The 18,573-nt window shown below is 36.0% G+C and overlaps 1 protein-coding gene across 3 annotated transcripts; it reads right to left on the bottom strand.

Moving 5' to 3' along the window:
- Nucleotides 1-6,557: 6,557 nt before the first annotated feature.
- Nucleotides 6,558-16,013, bottom strand: LOC121980370. Of its 3 annotated transcripts, none has more exons than XM_042532378.1 (3): nt 15,788-16,013; nt 7,047-9,332; nt 6,558-6,933 (listed from the first exon to the last, which is right to left on the bottom strand). In XM_042532378.1, exons 2-3 carry the CDS (start codon nt 9,252-9,254, stop codon nt 6,730-6,732), a joined length of 2,412 nt encoding a protein of 803 aa, XP_042388312.1. In that variant the 5' UTR covers nt 9,255-9,332; nt 15,788-16,013; the 3' UTR covers nt 6,558-6,729. The 3 variants fall into 3 exon arrangements, with proteins under 3 accessions (XP_042388312.1, XP_042388314.1, XP_042388313.1); XM_042532380.1 differs by having other exon boundaries at nt 7,047-9,314; nt 15,788-16,012; XM_042532379.1 differs by having other exon boundaries at nt 7,047-9,322; nt 15,788-16,012.
- Nucleotides 16,014-18,573: the final 2,560 nt, after the last annotated feature.

The raw sequence follows: 18,573 nt of genomic DNA on the forward strand, positions 1-18,573 counted from the left end.
TCTTCCAACCCTTGACACATGTCAAAATCTCTTATCACTTTAAATTACCCCCCTTCCAACCCTTGGCACATGTCAAAATCTCTTATCACTTTAAATAACCCCCTTCCAACCCTTGGCACATGTCAAAATCTCTCATCCCTTTAAATTACTCACTTCCAACTCTTGATACATATTAGAACTCCTCACTCTCTTTAAATTACTCATCCTCCAATCCTTGACACATGTCAAAACACCCATCTTCTTTAAATTACCCCCTCCAACCCTTGACACATGTCAAAACCTCCTCTCCCCTTAAATTACTCACCCTTCAACTCTTGACACATGTCAAAACATCTCCCTTTAAATCCTCCTCTCACACTTCATTTTTAGTCACTCTTCAATCACACCTCCCTCCACTGTTATCTCCCTCTCAGCCTCTCCTTCTCTCTTCTTGAAACATAGTTATCTTTTTAATCATTACTTTTCGTAATTCATAGAAGGAAACTATGGATGATTATTTGAGTTTATTTTCAAATAGTTGGTCAATTGAGAATGACGTTCCTAGTGGAGAGAGTATCTCCAACAACAGTCGCGATTATACAGTCGAATTTACCACAGATCAAATTAGTTATTATCATTATTTTATGCATATTCGTTATTTATTTTATAAGTAGAGAAATTATATTAAGATTGGATAATGTCATACGTATACATCTTTGCTATATTTTTTTATATAGATATTTAAAAGTAGAGATGATATGATAAATTGGGTAAAGACAATTGATCTGAAGAATGGTATTATAGTAGTTATTAAAAATTCTGCTAATTTAAAAGGTGGTAAGGTACTAAAGTGTCATCTTATGTGTGAAAGAGGTGGAAAGTACAAACCGCCACGATATCTAATTGATGGACAATCCTTAAAAAGAAATACTGGGACTAAAAAATGTGAATGTCCATTTAAGCTGCGAGGTATACCAATACCTCCAGATGGTGTGATGTGGGGTTTAAGGGTTGTCTGTGGTTTTCATAATCATCAATTAACAGAATATATTGATAGTCATGAGTACCTGAGTAGGTTAAAACCAATAGAGAAAGAATTTGTCCTCGACATGACCAACAGCACCACACCTCGTGAAATTCTTAGTATTTTGAAAGAAAGAGACCCGTAAAAAACTACAAGGATCAAAAGCATTTACAATGTCATTTTCACAAATAAATCTGCTAAACGGGGCGGCTTAAATTATATTCAGTATGTCTTGGACCAATTAATCAAGAAAGAATACCTTCATAATTACCATACAAATCCAGACACCAACGAAATCACAGATATTCTTTGGGTTTATCCAAAAAGTATAGAGTTGTCTGTCAACTTTTCATCTGTGTTGATCATTGATGTCACATACAAGACCAATGAGTATCGGATACCACTATTAGAGGTTGTGGGTATCACATCGACAATGCGAACTTACTCACTTATGTTCGCATATCTTAGTAATGAGAGGACAGAGCAACTGACATGGGTATTAGGTACCTTAAAGAATTGGATAGTTGAAAAGAATGCATCGTTGTCATTGGTGTTTGTTTCAGATTAGGGTTTGACGCTTATTAATGTCATTGAAACATCTTTTCCCAATGCACGTCACATCCTTTGTATTTGACATATAAACTAGTGTGTAATGAAGAAATGTGCCCCTAAGCTTGGTCTGGAGTGATAACATTTTTATATATCATAGCACTCATTCATTAATTCATCGACACAATGGTCTTACCAGCAAAAGTGCGATGTCATGTGCAAAGAGTATTAACGATTCGAGGGTGTTCTAAATTACCTTTGGAATACATGGTTACACCCTTACAAAGAGCGATTTGTTTCAGCATGGGTTAATACATGTATGCACCTTGGGAGCAATTCAAATAAAAGGTATGGTCACTTTATAGTTTTATTATTTAAATTTTGTTCATTATTGTACTATTTCAATTCTTTTCAGTATAAAAGACAATGCATTTTTTTTATTACAGGCCAGAGTCTGCACATGTGAGACTGAAATTATATTTGGGAGACACCATGTCATCCCTACAGACATCTTTTGAAAAAATACATAAGATGTTGAGAATTCAGTTCGGAGATATTAAGAAGTCATTCGAGAGATCTCTCAACTTTCCACACCATCAACATTTACATGATGACATTTTTAGTCAAATAAGGTGTCGGATTTCATTAGAGGCAATGGAATTGATTTCTGGTCAGCTAAAATGCATTGAGGAAGTATCTCACCAGTCAGTCGGCAGATGCAACTATTCTATCAAAATTGTATACGGATTGTCATGCGAGCATGATCTTGCACATTATCGTTACTTTTCCATTCCAATTCCGCTTCAGAGTATCAACGCTCATTGGAGGAGATTGTCGATGCATGTACATCAGTTTAATGACGAGGGAGCACAACCTAACAAGACATCTCACGTTGTTGAGATATTAGATGGGATGAATCCACATATGCGAGAACATATGATAAACAAGTTTTTCAATATGATAGATCCATCTCAAAGTACAGTTCGATCCCCTTCATACAACACAGAACATAGAGGTCGACCTACGGGTAGAGATGAGCAAAGTGGACGTCGCATACCTTCTTTTGCAGATGCATCCACTTCAAAATCTAGGGTCTCTCAACCGACTACAACATCTCAAGGGAGAGAAAGACGTGGAAGGGGTCGAAGGTTCGCAATACTCAAACGACCCATGATCACTCTCCAATTCCACTCATCCATGATACTTATATTGAGAAATTACCTGTGCCTCTGCAGCATTATATTTCTCATACTGTTGATGTTCAAGCTGATGGTCATTGTGGATTCAGGGCAATAGCTACACTAATTGGGTATGGCGAAGAAGGTTGGTTTCAAGTACGATTCAAGTTTATAGAAGAGATTCAACAAAATAAGGATATATATGATCAACTTTATCCAGATCGAAACTTGGTAACCAATCTATTATTCTCATTAAATTGGTTCGAGCCGTGAGCACCAGAAATGTATTGGATGAACTCTATGCCTTTAGGAATTGTCATCGCATCAAGGTACAATCTTGTACTGCATACATTTTGTGAGAGTGTTGGGAGTTGTTTTACTCACTTGCCATAAAGAACTTCTCCAGTTCCAAACCATAAGCGTCGAGAAATAGCTATTGCTCATGTTGGCAATCACTTCGTACAAGTTTTCTTACATCCTCATTATCCTGTATCACTCATTCCAATGTGATGATGGCAACATTCATCGTATGAAAGTAAAGGATGAGTCATTCGTTATAGGACATGTGTTCATTTGTGGTACCAAGTAATAGGTACATCACCACCAAACGAGCAGACTTTGGAGACAATATTGATTAAAATTTCTAATTTTATAAATTTCTGTATTTTTTTTTATTATTACATGTACTCTTCATTTGAAAAAAAATATTCGTTCTTAAGTTATGAATGTATGCACTATTAATTGTTAGTATTTTTGTTAGCTTTAAATATATAATTTTTATTTTGATTCATATTTTTATATTTTTAAAATTTTTACAAATAATAACTCCTAAAATCTATAACTAAAAATAAACAAAAGATTATAAACATATAAAAAAATTATTAAAAAAAAATAAAAAGGAATAAAAAATTGATAAAAAAATTGATTAATAAAAAAATAAAATCAATAAAAAAACAAAACTTAAAAAAATAATAAATTGAAAAAATACTAAATAAAATTAATTAAAAAATAAAGTTAAATAAAATTTATATAAAATACAAAAATAAAGTATTGATAAAAATTAATTAAAAAATAAAACTAAATTAAATTTATATAAAATTGTAAAAATAAAGTATTGATTAAAAAATAATAAACAAAATTGATTTAAAAATAAAACTAAATAAAAATTAAATAAAATTTTAAAAAAATATATCATATTGATAAAAAAATAATAAATTGAATTAATTAAAAAATAAAACTAAATAAAATTAAAAATATATAATATGAGAGTTATTTTTAAACAAAATTAGTTAAAAATAAATGAAAAATAAATAAAATTAAAAAAAATAAAGAAGAGGGTAAAAGAGTCATTTGAAACGGAGAGAGAGAGAGGAGAGGGGAGGGGGAGCAGCTCTCACCCGGAATATGACTGGGGCAGGAAAGGTTGCCTCATATCTTTTATATAATATTATTTATAACATAAACATTATTTAAATTGTAGGTTGAAAATATTTCTAGAAATACAGTTCATGTTATCTGTAAATTAATAAATTTTAAGATATAAATTTTTAAAATTTATATGAAAATCGTGTGATCTTGAAACCAAAGATTCTAAATTATGAAAATAACCTCTTATAATACAAATAAGATTGTGTAATATAGTATGATTTATCTCTAATATCCCGTATTAATAAAAGTTTCATTACTGTCTTTTATTAAAAATTATAAATATATGAAAAAAAAAAGATATGTTTTTACGCAATGTACGAATATAGGCCTACATTATAATTTTATCCCTTTATGTCTCGAGTGAGAATGATAATAATCATACCCCCGAAGCACATGTCTCGAATGAGAATGATAATAACCATACCCCCGGAGCACAGTATAATGATAAGTAATATGACAAATTCTCATGCAACAAGGATTCAAATTTTTCACTGGGTATATCATACACCCACAGTATTCGAACCACTCATGATGTTGGATCGTTCGTCAAAATCCATTTGTGTTTCTCGGATTTATCCTAGTGGTCAATTAAAAACTTTCACGGGGTTGGACCGGTGACTGTCATGATTAATTAGTTCGAAAAATTAGATACCTTGATTAAAAAAAGAATGAGAGTAATCTTGTCACTTTTTTTTAACTCATGTATCTAGTTCTTACTATCCAACTAATCCTGAAGTGGACAGTCCGACACAAAGAAAGTTTTCTATCTGTCATCAGAATAAATTTGGAAAGCCTAGATATCCATGGCCCGAAAACCCAGTGTCACCAATAATTCGAGCACCGCAGGCTTTCGAGAATACCCAGCGTGAGAATCACCGTTGTTTCGATTATCCACTTTGTCATTTACCATCACGCCGTGCCCCAGGACAAGAATATTCTTATCACATAGAATGTACATAAGGTTCTTTTGTAGACTCGATTAATTGTTAGTAGGACCTAATCAATTTAAAGTAATGCAAATTGAAAGATTAAATCAAATTTAATGTCTCTAGTCTGTTGTAGAATAACACATGAAGTTTTCCTTATTAATAGCCACTATAATATATGTACATCAGTACCTTGCAGCTGAGGGTAAGATGGCCTTATATCTAGTAATTAGTGGTTTTGAATGCATGAGAGATCCTCGGAGTTAATGACATATGACTTCTGTAGGGGTTTTCACGCAAGTTCAACACATTAGTAACTGAGGTTCAAAGGTTAAGAAGGAAGTTCTGCATAGGCTCGATCGGATTTTGGACTTGGAGTAAGACAGGGTACATTGGTAATGTTCGGGTAGCTTGGTCTCTTGAACAAGACAAGAGTTTATCTTGTAAGATCATGGCTACTAAGGTCTCAAAGAGTGAGGAGCTTCATGCATTTGCCATCCCAAAGAAGAAGGTCGTTCCCAATCTATTACTAGAGATTGGAATATCTTTTTTGTGCTGCAATGGGTGGGTCTTCTTGTCAAAGCTATCTTCTCTTATCTTTTCAAACCTTTAGCCATCAGGCCTACAACTTGGGTATGTCAAGTCATCCTATTATCCCTATGTTACCTCATACAGCCTTCTCTGATCTTTTTAGACCTCCAAACTACTAAACGTATTGCCTTAAGTCATCATCCATATCATCATTTAATCTAGTCGAACATGAATTCTTCTACATACTCAAATACACATATCAAATCACAAAATAAATCAAACTTTAATCATTTATTTAAACATCAAAATCCAAATTCACAATAAACCACTTAGGGCACAATAACACTAATAGATAAGCGAGTTGAACTTTTGAGGATAGATGTCAATGATTTGAATGAAAGTTATGTTGGAGTTGTTGAATCCTGTTTTCAGTTTGGCAATAAAAAATAATTTGTGATGACTCGGAGTGAGGATAAGTTAAAGTACCATTGATTAGGCATCATCAATATGTTGGGTCTTATGTTGACTCAATCTAATGAGATTGTGATGAATAAGCTTTAGTTGAAATTCTAACCTGATGGAAACCTCTTCTTTGACATTTTTTATTCCTTTGCTTGAGTTGTTTATAATTGCATTGAGTATTTTATGTGTTCATGGTAGGCCTATGCTATTATCGTGCTTGGTGATTGGTGACTACACTAATGCATCATAGAATATTGTTAGAGATCAAATGACTTAAGAGATGTTGTTTAATAGTCATATTGAACCTTCTAGGTGTTCATGGTAGGCCTATGCTATTGTCATGCTGGATGATTATATTAATGTTTGCTTAAAGTTTTTTTTATATCTTTTTAGAGATCACAAACACATTGCTTCAAAGATATTGTCGATCAATGATGACGAATTATCATTGACGCCTAGCTAGAGGATAATTGCATAGCATGAAGATGGAACGTAATATCTTTACTTTTGATCAACTTCTTTACTCATCTGTACACACACCTAACCAAACTATGGTACATCATGTACAAATAGTGGCTAATCCATTTGACCATCATCATGAAATAGCAAACTCAATCAGGATGAGAAAATATGTCAAAGCATGTTTCCTTACTCACTTACAGTGGGGAGATCCTTTATCTTGCAGTGGCAGTTCTTTTGGCTCACAAGAATGAATGGAAGGGTGCCAACAGTGCAGGGTTGCTAGACCAATTGCAAAAGCTTGAACACAGGAAATGGACGTCACGAAGTTAACTGTGTACAGCCCATCTTCGGAAGAAACCATGTGGAAGGCATGAGTATTTGTTTGTGATCCAGCCTGAGAAAAGTGACACGGTTATTCGAGAATTAAGGTGGATGAACTTTTTCCCAAGTTTAACAACAATTGATTCAATAGCAGAAACAAATTGGATCATAGAGGTGCTTATGTACCTGAAGAAACAGCTTAAGTCTACCCATATTACTCAGTGTTGAGCTGCTGCACCCATGGAACTTGTTGCTTAGAACAGTTAGGCTGCAACCCTCATCCCAGCCTCCACAGTCGCATTTTCCTCCTGATCTCCATCTCTGGATCAATGGTGGAGGTTTGCTATCGATTGATGAACCATGAATTCCACTTGGAAGTAGGATTACCATATTGCATAGGTCTGAGTTACTACTCTCCTCTTCATGGCTTATACTTACTGGTGAATCATTGAAGTAGCTGATGCGCGGCAAAGAATGATCACAACTTTCTAGCATTTCTTCAGGAACCTTGACAATAATGGCAGCGAGCTCAGAGTTAAGTGAAAAGGCATCAGGTCCTTGAGATGGTGTTGGCTCAGTACCGAGCAACACAAACTCTCTTGTGAAATAATGATTTTGGGGATCATGATTTTTTGTTCTTGAAACATTCATCCTGCCAATGACATCAGAAACCAACCATTGCTTATTACTTCTTTTCCCGGTGTTAGCCAAGGCATCAATCTTCTTAATTTCATGAAGGCAAAATATTGAATAAGCACACTCAAAATCATGCTTGTGCAAGCCATTTTGCCTTGTTATTGTTGCTGCAAGAATACCACCATCTGAGGATGAGAACATAAACAAAGGCACTCCATGTTTCCAGGAAACTTGAAGAATAGCCTTCCAAATTTTAGCATCATGATTGTCATTGTGAAGAAACCCTTGTTTTCTATAGGATTCATCGTTTGAAGTATCTGCTGTCTTTTTAGAGATCAGATATGTACCATTTTTATATGTAAAAGAACTTTGAGAAGGTGAAGAGGAAATTGGCCCAGAAAGATGCACAGTGTTCTTTGGTATCAGCAAAGAGTTAAATACCATCCTCAATGGACTCTGCCTCACCTTATAACTTGATATTTCTTTATTGTTATCTGCTGTTCCAAGCCCGAATGTTGAAGAACCGTCCTTTAAACTTGCACTTCGCTTCATCCACTTTGGCCTAACATTTGACTGACAGACAGATGAATTTCTTTCTTCTTTAGCTGCAAGGATTAAAAATTGCTGGAGACTATTTTGAGAAATTTGCTTCTGGTTCCTGATTTGGTGTTTTGATTTTTCAGTGGATATCACAGTCTCAGCTCGCAAAGTATTAGATGCTTTGATTAGACTGACGCAAGGGAAAAGACAAGAGTTGGAAAGGCGAGGAGATTCATCAATGACTTTATCATCCACAACATGGCCAATTGAAATTTTGCAACTTTTTCCTTCCATTAAAATGGTGTCATCAAAATATGACTCGAAACTATTCCGTCTTGTCTCGGCAATATCACGTAGATGATTCTGTATGTTGTTGCTCTGACGTAGTTGACACAAACAATCTGCTAAACCTTGATTATGAGGATAATCTTGGGACTCCTGTGGATGTTGCAAGCTAGTGTCTTGAATCTCTGTGGTATTGTATGTGCCAGCTGAAGTAAGAACAAGAAAATTGGAGGTTGAAACTGAAGATCCAAAATCCATCTGCAATGACAATTCAGAACATGTGGCTTTCAAGTCTGAACAAGCATCGTAGTGTTTCTGACTATCTGCAACAAAAGGACTTATGGTTGAAGCTCGTTTTGAATCGTCCAATTGTTCATCATCTACACTTATCTGTTTTGCTTTGTGATCAAAAGAACCAAACCTTTCAGATTGAGGACGAGCTTTTCTTCCAGTGTGTTGAGTGTATGTGTTAAATGTATAAAGCACTGGAGAAGACTTGTTCTTGATGGATTTGGGTCTCTTGGTTCCCCAATGAACGGCACATTTTTGATGATACTTCAATCTCTCAAGCAATCCCCAATCGACAATGCCAGATTTGAAACCCTTAGCCTGAATGTTATCGACTTTGTCCACATTCTGAGAAATGATTGGCATGAACTTCACCTGTTCCTCTTCACTGCTAGGTGCCTTGCTGCTGAGCCATGGCTTCAGATGAGGTTCTGATAGTACTGGACTGGAACCGAGACATGAATGACGACCTGAGCCACTTGTATCAGCGAGATTTCTGGTCTCTATATGCTCCTGCTCTTGCAAATTGGCAGCTTTAATTCCTTTGGGAGAGTACATGCCATTCGATAACATAGATGATTGATGGCGAATTGAAATCTTTCTGACATGAACTGTAGGATTCCCTTCCCATTTTTTCTTGATCATCTTTTACATGTGTTAGAATTTGAGATGGCATGACTCAATCATGTTTGAGCATCTGTTTGACTGCGCGCCTATCATCATCTGTGTTTAGTAACTAGAAGCTTTTACTACATATTTATTTAGGATTTGAAAATAACTAAATCCTTGATAATTGAATTAAATCTCTATTTCTATGTTTCACACTTTTATGTCTATATATAGAGATATTAAATTAAATCTTTATCTCGAAGTGATTATCTCAAACTGAATGTTGGGCCATGAAATAAATATATAAACAGAAAATGAGAGTCACAGAAATGATGATGTTAAAGTAGATGTGAGGTCATATGATAATGGACAATATAAAAAACAAGAACGTAAAGACACTCGGAGTTGTTTCTATTGAGGAAAGACTTCAAAAGACACGTTTAAAATGATATGTATTAGTATAGCTAATTATTATTATGTAAGGATAAAGTAATCTTTTTGTTATTATTTTTGTTGACAATTTATATCCCTCTTTTCTTTGTAAACCCTAAGACTTTGTAATACAATTTACTAGTCTCCTTTTGTGGCAATCTCTTTCTCTTCTTCTCTTTATATTGTCTTTTGCATTCTATTTGCATTCTTTGCTTTATTCACATGGTATAAGAGCGAATCCATCTCGTTGCATAACAAGAAAGAAAAGAATTTTATTTTCGAAATTCTTTGAGCCAACTGTAGAAGAATTGCATTTTCTTGAGTTTCAAGTTTCAATAGTTGGATTGCCTTGAAACTTTAAGGGAAAATTCCTTACATCCAGGACTACATTTTGAACGATGGAGATCATATTTTTAGTCCTTTAAGCCCACGATGGAAAAACGTGACTCTTGATTTTGGTATATTGCTTTTATTGTAGCAAAAGGTGATTACGCTCACCTCAAGCGCTCCTCACACTCATTCCTAAGTTATGTGAAGGGAGATAAATCACAGGGTTATCTAATAGCCGACCGTCAAGTGGCTAGGGGATAGGAGGGATCTGAGGGCATGCGTCAGAAATTGATCCCTTGCCCCATTGTAATATATCTATCACCCTCTAGCCAACTGAGCACCATGTGGGGACTGGTATATTGCTTTTATTGTTATAATGATCGGTACGAAAAATGATTCACTTCAGTCTATTAGTGTGCAGATGAATGGGCAAAATTACTCCTATTAGGGTTATGTGATGAGGAATTTTTTGAAAAGCAAACGAATGTAGGGTATGTTTCGAGAACCTTTGTCAAACCTGTAGATAGTGAAGATGAAAAATATGCAGAACAACTAGATGCCTGGGAAGCTTGCAATTAGAAAATTATCATTTGGAAACTATGTGTTGCAATCGATAGATGTCTAACTTGCAAAGTATGAACCTGTCAAGGAAGTTTGGGATCACTTAGAGAGATTGTATACTCAATCTAATTTTGCAAAACAATAGACATTCGTGCTCTACAACAAAATAGTATGAGTGTTCAGGCATTTTCCTCTACAATGTCTAACCTTTGGGATCAATTAGCAATTACAAAATCTGCTCAATTGCGAGAGTTTGCTCCATATGTTGCTCGTAGGGAAGAACAATGCTTGGTTCAGTTTCTAATGGCTCTTCGAGATGATTTTGAGGGCCTTCGTAAAACCATTCTGCATCGCAATCCACTTCCTTCTGTTGACTCTGTAGTCAATGAGCTACTAATTGAAAAAAATCGCCTGAAGTCTCAACGTGAAAAAGTGAGCACAAAAAAAAAGAATTCTTCCTCCTCCCAATCCTTCTATTTTTGTTGCCCAGCCCAGGCCTCCTTTTAACAATCAGAATAGATCTCAAACAAAGGTTGGTAATGATAAGTGTCATTTTTGCAAGCAAAAGGTCCATTGGAAAACGTAGTGTCCCAAGTTGTTAAATAGAACATTACCACCACAATAGCTTTCTCCTTGGAAATTCGGTAGCCAACCACAACAACAATTCCTTAAATCTGGAGCACCCAACATGGCAACAGCAGTTCCTCCGACTATGGAGTGACTCAATCATCCAATGCCACAATTACTACTCTTACCGAATAGTTTCAGAATCTTCTTGCATCTCAGCCACATGTCATGCCTACCACTTCTCATATAGATTTGCCCTCTAGTGGTACCTTAGGTATATCTTCCCCTATCTGAATCCTTGATTATGAAGCTTCGCATCATATGTCACCTAATATCAATTCTATTGTATATATAAATTCATCTTCTTCTAGTGTTGGTTCTATTTGTACGCCTAAGTTGTCTCTATCTGATATATGTCATATACCTAATTTTACCTTGAAGTCAATTATGTTATTATGGTTTTTCAGTTTCTTTTACTGCATCTTCATGTTATGTGCAGGATCCGTAGTCCTTGAAGTAGATTGGGATAGATAGTAGGCAAGGGGTATTGAATGTATTCGAAGAGCTAAAAGTTTAAGATGTTGTAACTTCTAGTGTTGATTTGTCATCCTTTCAGTTAAGTTCTACCTTTTCTGATTTGTATGTGTGACATTCTCGTCTAGGGCATGTTTCTTCTTCTCATTTGAAATACTTAACTTCTAAGAAAAATTTAGGAAAATTGCAAACTCATGATATTTCATATTGTTATGGTTGCAAATTAGCGAAATTTTTTGTCTTACCTTTCTATAGAAGTGTCTTCGTTTCTCTTGCACCGTTTGAGTTAGTTCATTCTAATGTGTGAGGTCCATCTCTTGTTCGTACAAAAAGTGGATCACGTTACTATGTTTTCTTTATTGATAATTATACTCGTTACACTTAGGTTTATCTTATGAAGCATTGTTATGATTTTCTTGTTATCTATCATATGTTTTTGTGTCATGATAAAAACTTAACAAAAGGCTATTATTAAATGCTTCCGATGTGATTTGGGTGGTGAATATACATCCAATCTTTTTTTCTGTTATCTACATATGTTCCTAGTGAATTCTGGGGGAAGCTTTCTTACTGCAGTTCATTCTATCAATAGAATTTCATCTTCTATTATCCAGTTTGTCTCCTTTTAAAAAACTATATATTTATGTTCTGATTATTCTGCCTTAAGAGTTTTTGGATTCACATGTTTTGTCCAACGTCATTATGTTGAACATCAATGGCGGATCCAGAAATTCAAATATGGAGGGACAGATCATGATAAACAAGGGGTAGTATCCTCCATCTCCATCGGTGAAACCCCATAATACTAGGGGTTCCACCGCCGACAAGAGGGGGCGACCGCCGATGCCGCCCCCCCCCCCCCCCCCACTGGATCCGCCCCTGTTGAACATAGTAAGCTTAGTTCTCGGTCCATTCTTTATGTTTTTCCTGGCTACGGCGAGGGTAAAAAGGATATAGATGTTATGATCAATTAGTCGAAAACTTTATGTCTCACATCATGTTGTCTTGAACACATCCCATTCTATTCCATTCCCTCTGACACTCCTAATCTTCAAAAACCTGATCTCACTTGTATTGATCCCTTTTGCACTAACTCCGATGATATGTCATCTCATGTTTCCCCATAATTAGATCACCCTTGCACCTCTTCTCCTAATGATACTACTTGCAGGATTGACACTCATACAGATTCTAATCATCAGCTTACCAATAATCCCTCTTCTCCTATTGCTCCCCATAGTGCTCCTATGATAGTGGATCCTCCTCCTCGTTACGCTCACGATCTCGTAAGTCCACTCAATTATCTGATTTTGTGTATTCTACTTATTTGGTTCTTTATTTTCTTTTATTGGCATATATTCAAGCCCTCCTCTTATAGAGAGGTTACTCTTGATCCTCTTTGGTAACAAGCTATGGCAGAAGAACTTTCTGCTTTGTATCAAATAGGTACTTGGGATCTTGTTCCTCTTTCTTTGGGGAAGCATGCGATCGATTCTCAATGGGTGTATAAAATCAAAACTAAATCTAATGATCAGTTGAGCGGTATAAAGTTCGTTTAGTTGCCAAAGGATTTTCCCAACATTATGGTATGGATTACAAGGAAACTTTTGCTCTGGTTTCCAAGCTTGTTAGTATCCGTACTCTTATTGCAGTTGCATCAGTTCGTCAGTGGTCTATTTTCCAGATGAATGTTAAAAATGCTTTTTAAATGGAGATCTTCAAGAAGAAGTTTATATGGTACCTCCACCAGGTGTCACTCACAACCCTAGTGAAGTTTATAGACTAAAGAAGGCTTTACGACCTTAAACAAGCTCCTCGAGCTTGGTTTGACAAGTTCTCCATTATGATTGTGTCTCTTGCCTTTCTTCCTAGACAGCATGACTCCGCTCTTTTTGTTCATTGTACTTCGTTAGTTCGCACATTGCTCTCTCTTTATGTTGATGACATAATTATTACAGGGGATGATATAAATGGAATAGCAGAGTTGAAACTGCATTTGGCTTGTGAGTTAAGATGAAAGATTTGGGTCATCTACATCAGTTTATGAGAATTGAAGTAGTTTATTCTCCTCGTGGCTATTTTCTCTTGCAATCCAAATATATTGGTGACATTCTAGAACAAGCTTGTCTATGTTACACTCGCACTGTTGATACTCCGCTTGAGGTTAATGCTTGGTACTCTTCTACTAATGGTGCTCCCTTGCCAGATCCCTTTCTATATCGCACTTTAGTTGGCAGTCAATATCTCACCATCACTAGACCTGACATTGCTTATGCTGTTCACATTGTCAGCTAATTTGTTGCTTCTCCCACTTCAATACATTGGGGAGTTATGCTTTGCATCCTTCAACATCTTCGAGGTACATAGTTTCATAGTCTTCTTTATCCTTCCACTTCTACCTTAGAGTTGAGTGCCTACTCAGATGTAGATTAGGGTGGTGATTCTACATATCGTAAGTCTACCACCGGATTTTGTGTTTCTCGGGAGACTCCCTTATCTCTTAGAAAAGTAAAAAAGTAAAATATTGTCTCTCATTCTTCTACCGAAGCAAAATATCATGTTATGCCCTCTACTATTGCTGAAATTGTTTGGTTGTGTTGGTTACTTGCTAATATGGGTGTTTTACTCTCGGACCCTACCCGTATGCATTGTGACAACTCCATTGCAATTCAAATTACTCACAATTCTGCTTTTCACGAGCGCACAAAATATATCGAGATTGATTGTCATCTCACTCGCCATCACTATCAAAATGGTATCATCACCTTGCCGTTTACCTCATCTTCCATGCAAATTGCAGATTTGCACACCAAGGCGCATTCCACCATATGTTTTCAATTTCTGGCTAAAAACTTTCAATGTTTTCTACTAGTGCATCATGAGCTTGAGAGAGATGTTAGTATAGTTGATTATTAGGTAAGGGTAGACTAGTCTTTTTGTTATTACTTTTGTTGTCAATTTCTATCCCTCTTTTTTTTTGTAAACCCTAAGACTTTGTAATACAATTTACTAACATCCTTTTGTGGCTATCTCTTTCTCACCTTCTTTTTGTGTTGTCTTTTACATTGTATTTCCATTCTGTACTTTATTCATAGTATGAATATGTATTTAAACATCTCGAGTTAGACAGTATGAGACCATGATAAATATGTGTATTAATAAAGAAAGAAGAAGACCAAAGAAAAACTTAGTTAACAATAATAAAATAAAACAAAATTCATTTAAATATAGATAAGAATATAATAGAAAATCGAGTCCAATGATATAAAATTATATATACCGACCTCATCCAGAGGAATAAAGACTTTGATTTCATTTAAATATAGATAAGAATACAGTAGGAGATCGAGTCCGGCGTAGAACTTTATAATCTTACCTCACTTAGATAAAAAAAAATAATTAACCAAATCAAGTAACGTCGAATCTGGGTGACCTGCCTAGCCCTGTGAAAGTTTCCCACCGGCCGCCAGGGTAAATCGAGAAGCGCTCACGGCGGGTGACCCAGAAGCCCAATATCCTTTAGCTGTGAGTCCCATGTGAAAGAAAAATCCCTGCAAATACGTCATAGCTAAGAATCGAACTGTGAGTGTTTGAATGACAACTGGGCGCTCTTCCACTGCATCATAGCCCCAGGGACAACCTCACTTAGTGGGATAAAGACTTTGGTTGTTGTTGTTGTTTTAAAGTGATTATCTCATCACCTTCCTTCACCTTTTTCTGGTAGGCGAGCCTCATCCCGACAGTGATCAGACGAAGCCAATCAGTAAAACGCTGTCAGTAACCGCTAGCTTCCTGTGCGTAGGCGAGTAGCACGGCACCATCTCCGTCTCCCCTAAACTCTCCCCCGTGATTATTTGATGGGGTCTGTCCAAGTGCGCCGCTTTAATCACCCAAAACCCTAGTTACCTGCCTGGGTTTCAACTCTACCCTCTTCGTTCAGAGGAGATTATTATATCGGGGACACATACACAATCACGAAGCAGGAACGACCAATTTCCAGTCTTCCACGCGACCGCAACCACGGTCAAGATTGAAATCGAAACCTCCGATGGAGGAAAACTATACGGAAAACTAAACAGACAGCACAATAGCAAGCAAGGACGAAGAAAACAATCAAATAAGAGCAAAAGAGAGCGGAGGCGCACCACGGAACCATGGCAGCTGGGCGACCTAGAAGCCACGAACCAGCGAAGAACAAACCACCACCATCACCAAGTCGATCAATAGAGCGCCTTCTGCCGCCGCCTCGAATCGAATCAGATTCCTTCCGGATCAGAGATGGTCGAGCAGAGCAACCTGAGGGGATGATGGCCCGATCGGTGTGTGTAGTAGTAGTTTAGGGAGCTTCTTTGGGATTGAAGCTAATTAAAAACTCGTTCGGCGCCTAAGAAGACAAAAAGGCGGGATTGGCGGGACTCGTGTCGGTTCTGGTGCATCGAATCACGATGCGAGCTCGAATAGATTTTGCCAGCGGATTGGTGCCGGCGAGCGGTTAGGCCGACATTTATGGATAAGATATTGTAATCTATCATTAGGTTTGTGGGGCCCTGTCTCGATTGTTTATCTTTTCTGGGCATATTTGCTATTTGTTTGATGCATCTTTATCCTTAATCAATTAGAACTGCGAATAGATTTGGCCAATGATTGGTGCCGACTCGTGGTTAGGCCGACAATTATGGATGGTGCATTGTAATCTATCATTAGGTTTGTGGGGCTTTTAAGAGCAAGACTCATAGTGACATCTGAATCACTATGGAGAAGTGTCCAATGCCTTCGAGACAATAAAAATAAAATCTCTCCTAATAAAAAATAATAATAATAATTCCAGTTAATTTTATTGACGATGATTAATTTAGTCTTACGAAATTTTTCTATTGATCATTAGGATAAATCGAAAAGCGTGACGATCAATCTAGAAGTCTAACATCCTTTGGTTACGCGCCCCCAATTTGAAGAATAAATTTCTACAAATACGTCATAATTGAGGTTCGAATCGCGGGTGTCCAAGTGACAATCTGAATATCTTACCGTGACACCATAATCCCAGGAATAACCCTCCAAATTAACTTATAGGTAGAAGTGACTAAAATTTTGATTGAATCAAAATTATAGAACAAAATTAATTTAATTTAAAATTTTGATTCGATTTATTTAAAATTTTATTTTTTAAAAAAAATATTAATCATTTTAATTAAATTGATTTAATTTTCAATTTTAAAAGTCAATTAAAAATACTTTTTTATTTAAAAATAATATTTTTTAAAAAAATTAATTAATTCAATTATAATCAATTTTATATGGATTCAAATTTAATAACAAATTTTAATTAATTTGGTTGGTAAAAAAAATTCAATTGATTTAATTTTAAATAATTCAATTCAATTTTAACCAAATATTCACCAATCCAAATAAGTCAAGCAAATAAAATAGCCTAATGAGTTTGCTAATACTATGGAAAAAAAATCCATATTTAGAAATGAAAATCAACAACTTATTATATTCTACAAACCAAATTAAGAAATGATTAGTTCATCTCTTATCGATTTTATGAACCAAACGCTTTGATCCTGTCCGAGAGTCGAGTCGACGGAAGCTGAGGAGACGGTACTCACGTTGATTGGATGTAGACCGAATGTAGACCAACGAGCTAAGCCTGCAACCACAGGTCGTTAGTGCCTAGCCAGAAAGGGGTTCCCGGCGATGACCCTCCGACGCTCAAGTCAATCACCGACGACAAGTGGATGAAGTAGAGAAGAGAAAAGAGCAACAACGTAACTGTAGCTACAATATCGAAATGTAAGGAAATAGGTTGCTAAACACGCAAATGCGTAACGGAAAAACTTATTTCCTCCAGAAGATCCATGCGAAGTGAGAAGAAAAATATACTAAGTTTACATAGGAACATGAGAGATTATACCTTTGTAGCGTGCTCACGGACTCCCGACAGCTCAGATCACAGCACGATCTCACGTTCGCACCTCTACGATATCCACACAAACAAGCGTTCGTTTGTCTCACAAACTCACAAATGGAGATAGGTTGTGCTAGCAACCTTGAGAATGGATTTTCGGCCAAGAGAGAAGAAGAGCAAGGAGAATGAAGAGCATTAAGCCAAAATGAAGAGAAAAACACTTTAAGTATTTTCATCCAATGAAAACATTTAATTAGCATTAATAGCCTTAATGAGCATTTACACTTCATTAAGGACCACACACTTGTAACTCCTCATTTCAAATAACTCCTCATTTCAATTTCGAAAATTGAATCAAATGTATCATTGAATTTTGAAATTCAATGAATGTCTCATTAATCCTCACTTGAGTCTAACTCAAGTTTAATTCACTTGAGTCTAACTCAAGTCTAATTCAATCGAGTCTTACTCAATTAATCTCATACAATTCAAATTCAATGAATCACATTTCATTAATTTGAATTGACTCCTTGAGTCTAGTTTGAATTGGACTTAATCCAACAATTAAATCAAATTAAGTCTAACTCAATAAGTCCAATTCGAATAAGACTTAATCCAATGATTCATCATATGAACCCATCTCCAAATCTACTTGTTCTTTGTGTGTGATCCAATAGGTTATCGTAACATTGACAATGTACCTAAATCAACATTTAGATACATAAGCAATGAGTGACATCTAGCAAAGCATCATTGCTACCCAAGTGATGAGAAAGTCAAGATCTGACCTAACCTATCCGTGACTATTATCTTATATGACTTGGTCCCTCTATCCTTGATATCTAGATTGATCAATGAGGTATAGACCGTGTCATCCTCTTATCAACCTTTATGTTTCTTGATCTCTAAGTAGACACACTCAATCAAATAAGCTCAATATCTCATATTGACTCATTTGAGCATGGTCATGCTTTCTTTGTGTCCTACTAATCAAGGGTGTAAAATACCGAACCAGATAAT

Source organism: Zingiber officinale, chromosome 5A, assembly GCF_018446385.1.
Source record: "Zingiber officinale cultivar Zhangliang chromosome 5A, Zo_v1.1, whole genome shotgun sequence".
Lineage (NCBI taxonomy): Eukaryota > Viridiplantae > Streptophyta > Magnoliopsida > Zingiberales > Zingiberaceae > Zingiber > Zingiber officinale.

Bases quoted from the DNA above. Each gene is read 5' to 3' on its own strand.
- LOC121980370 (XM_042532378.1), bottom strand. From the start codon at position 9,254: ATGATCAAGAAAAAATGGGAAGGGAATCCTACAGTTCATGTCAGAAAG. The intron at 6,934-7,046 runs GTACATAAGCAC...CACTTTTCTCAG, and splicing joins GACTTAAGCTGTTTCTTCAG to GCTGGATCACAAACAAATAC.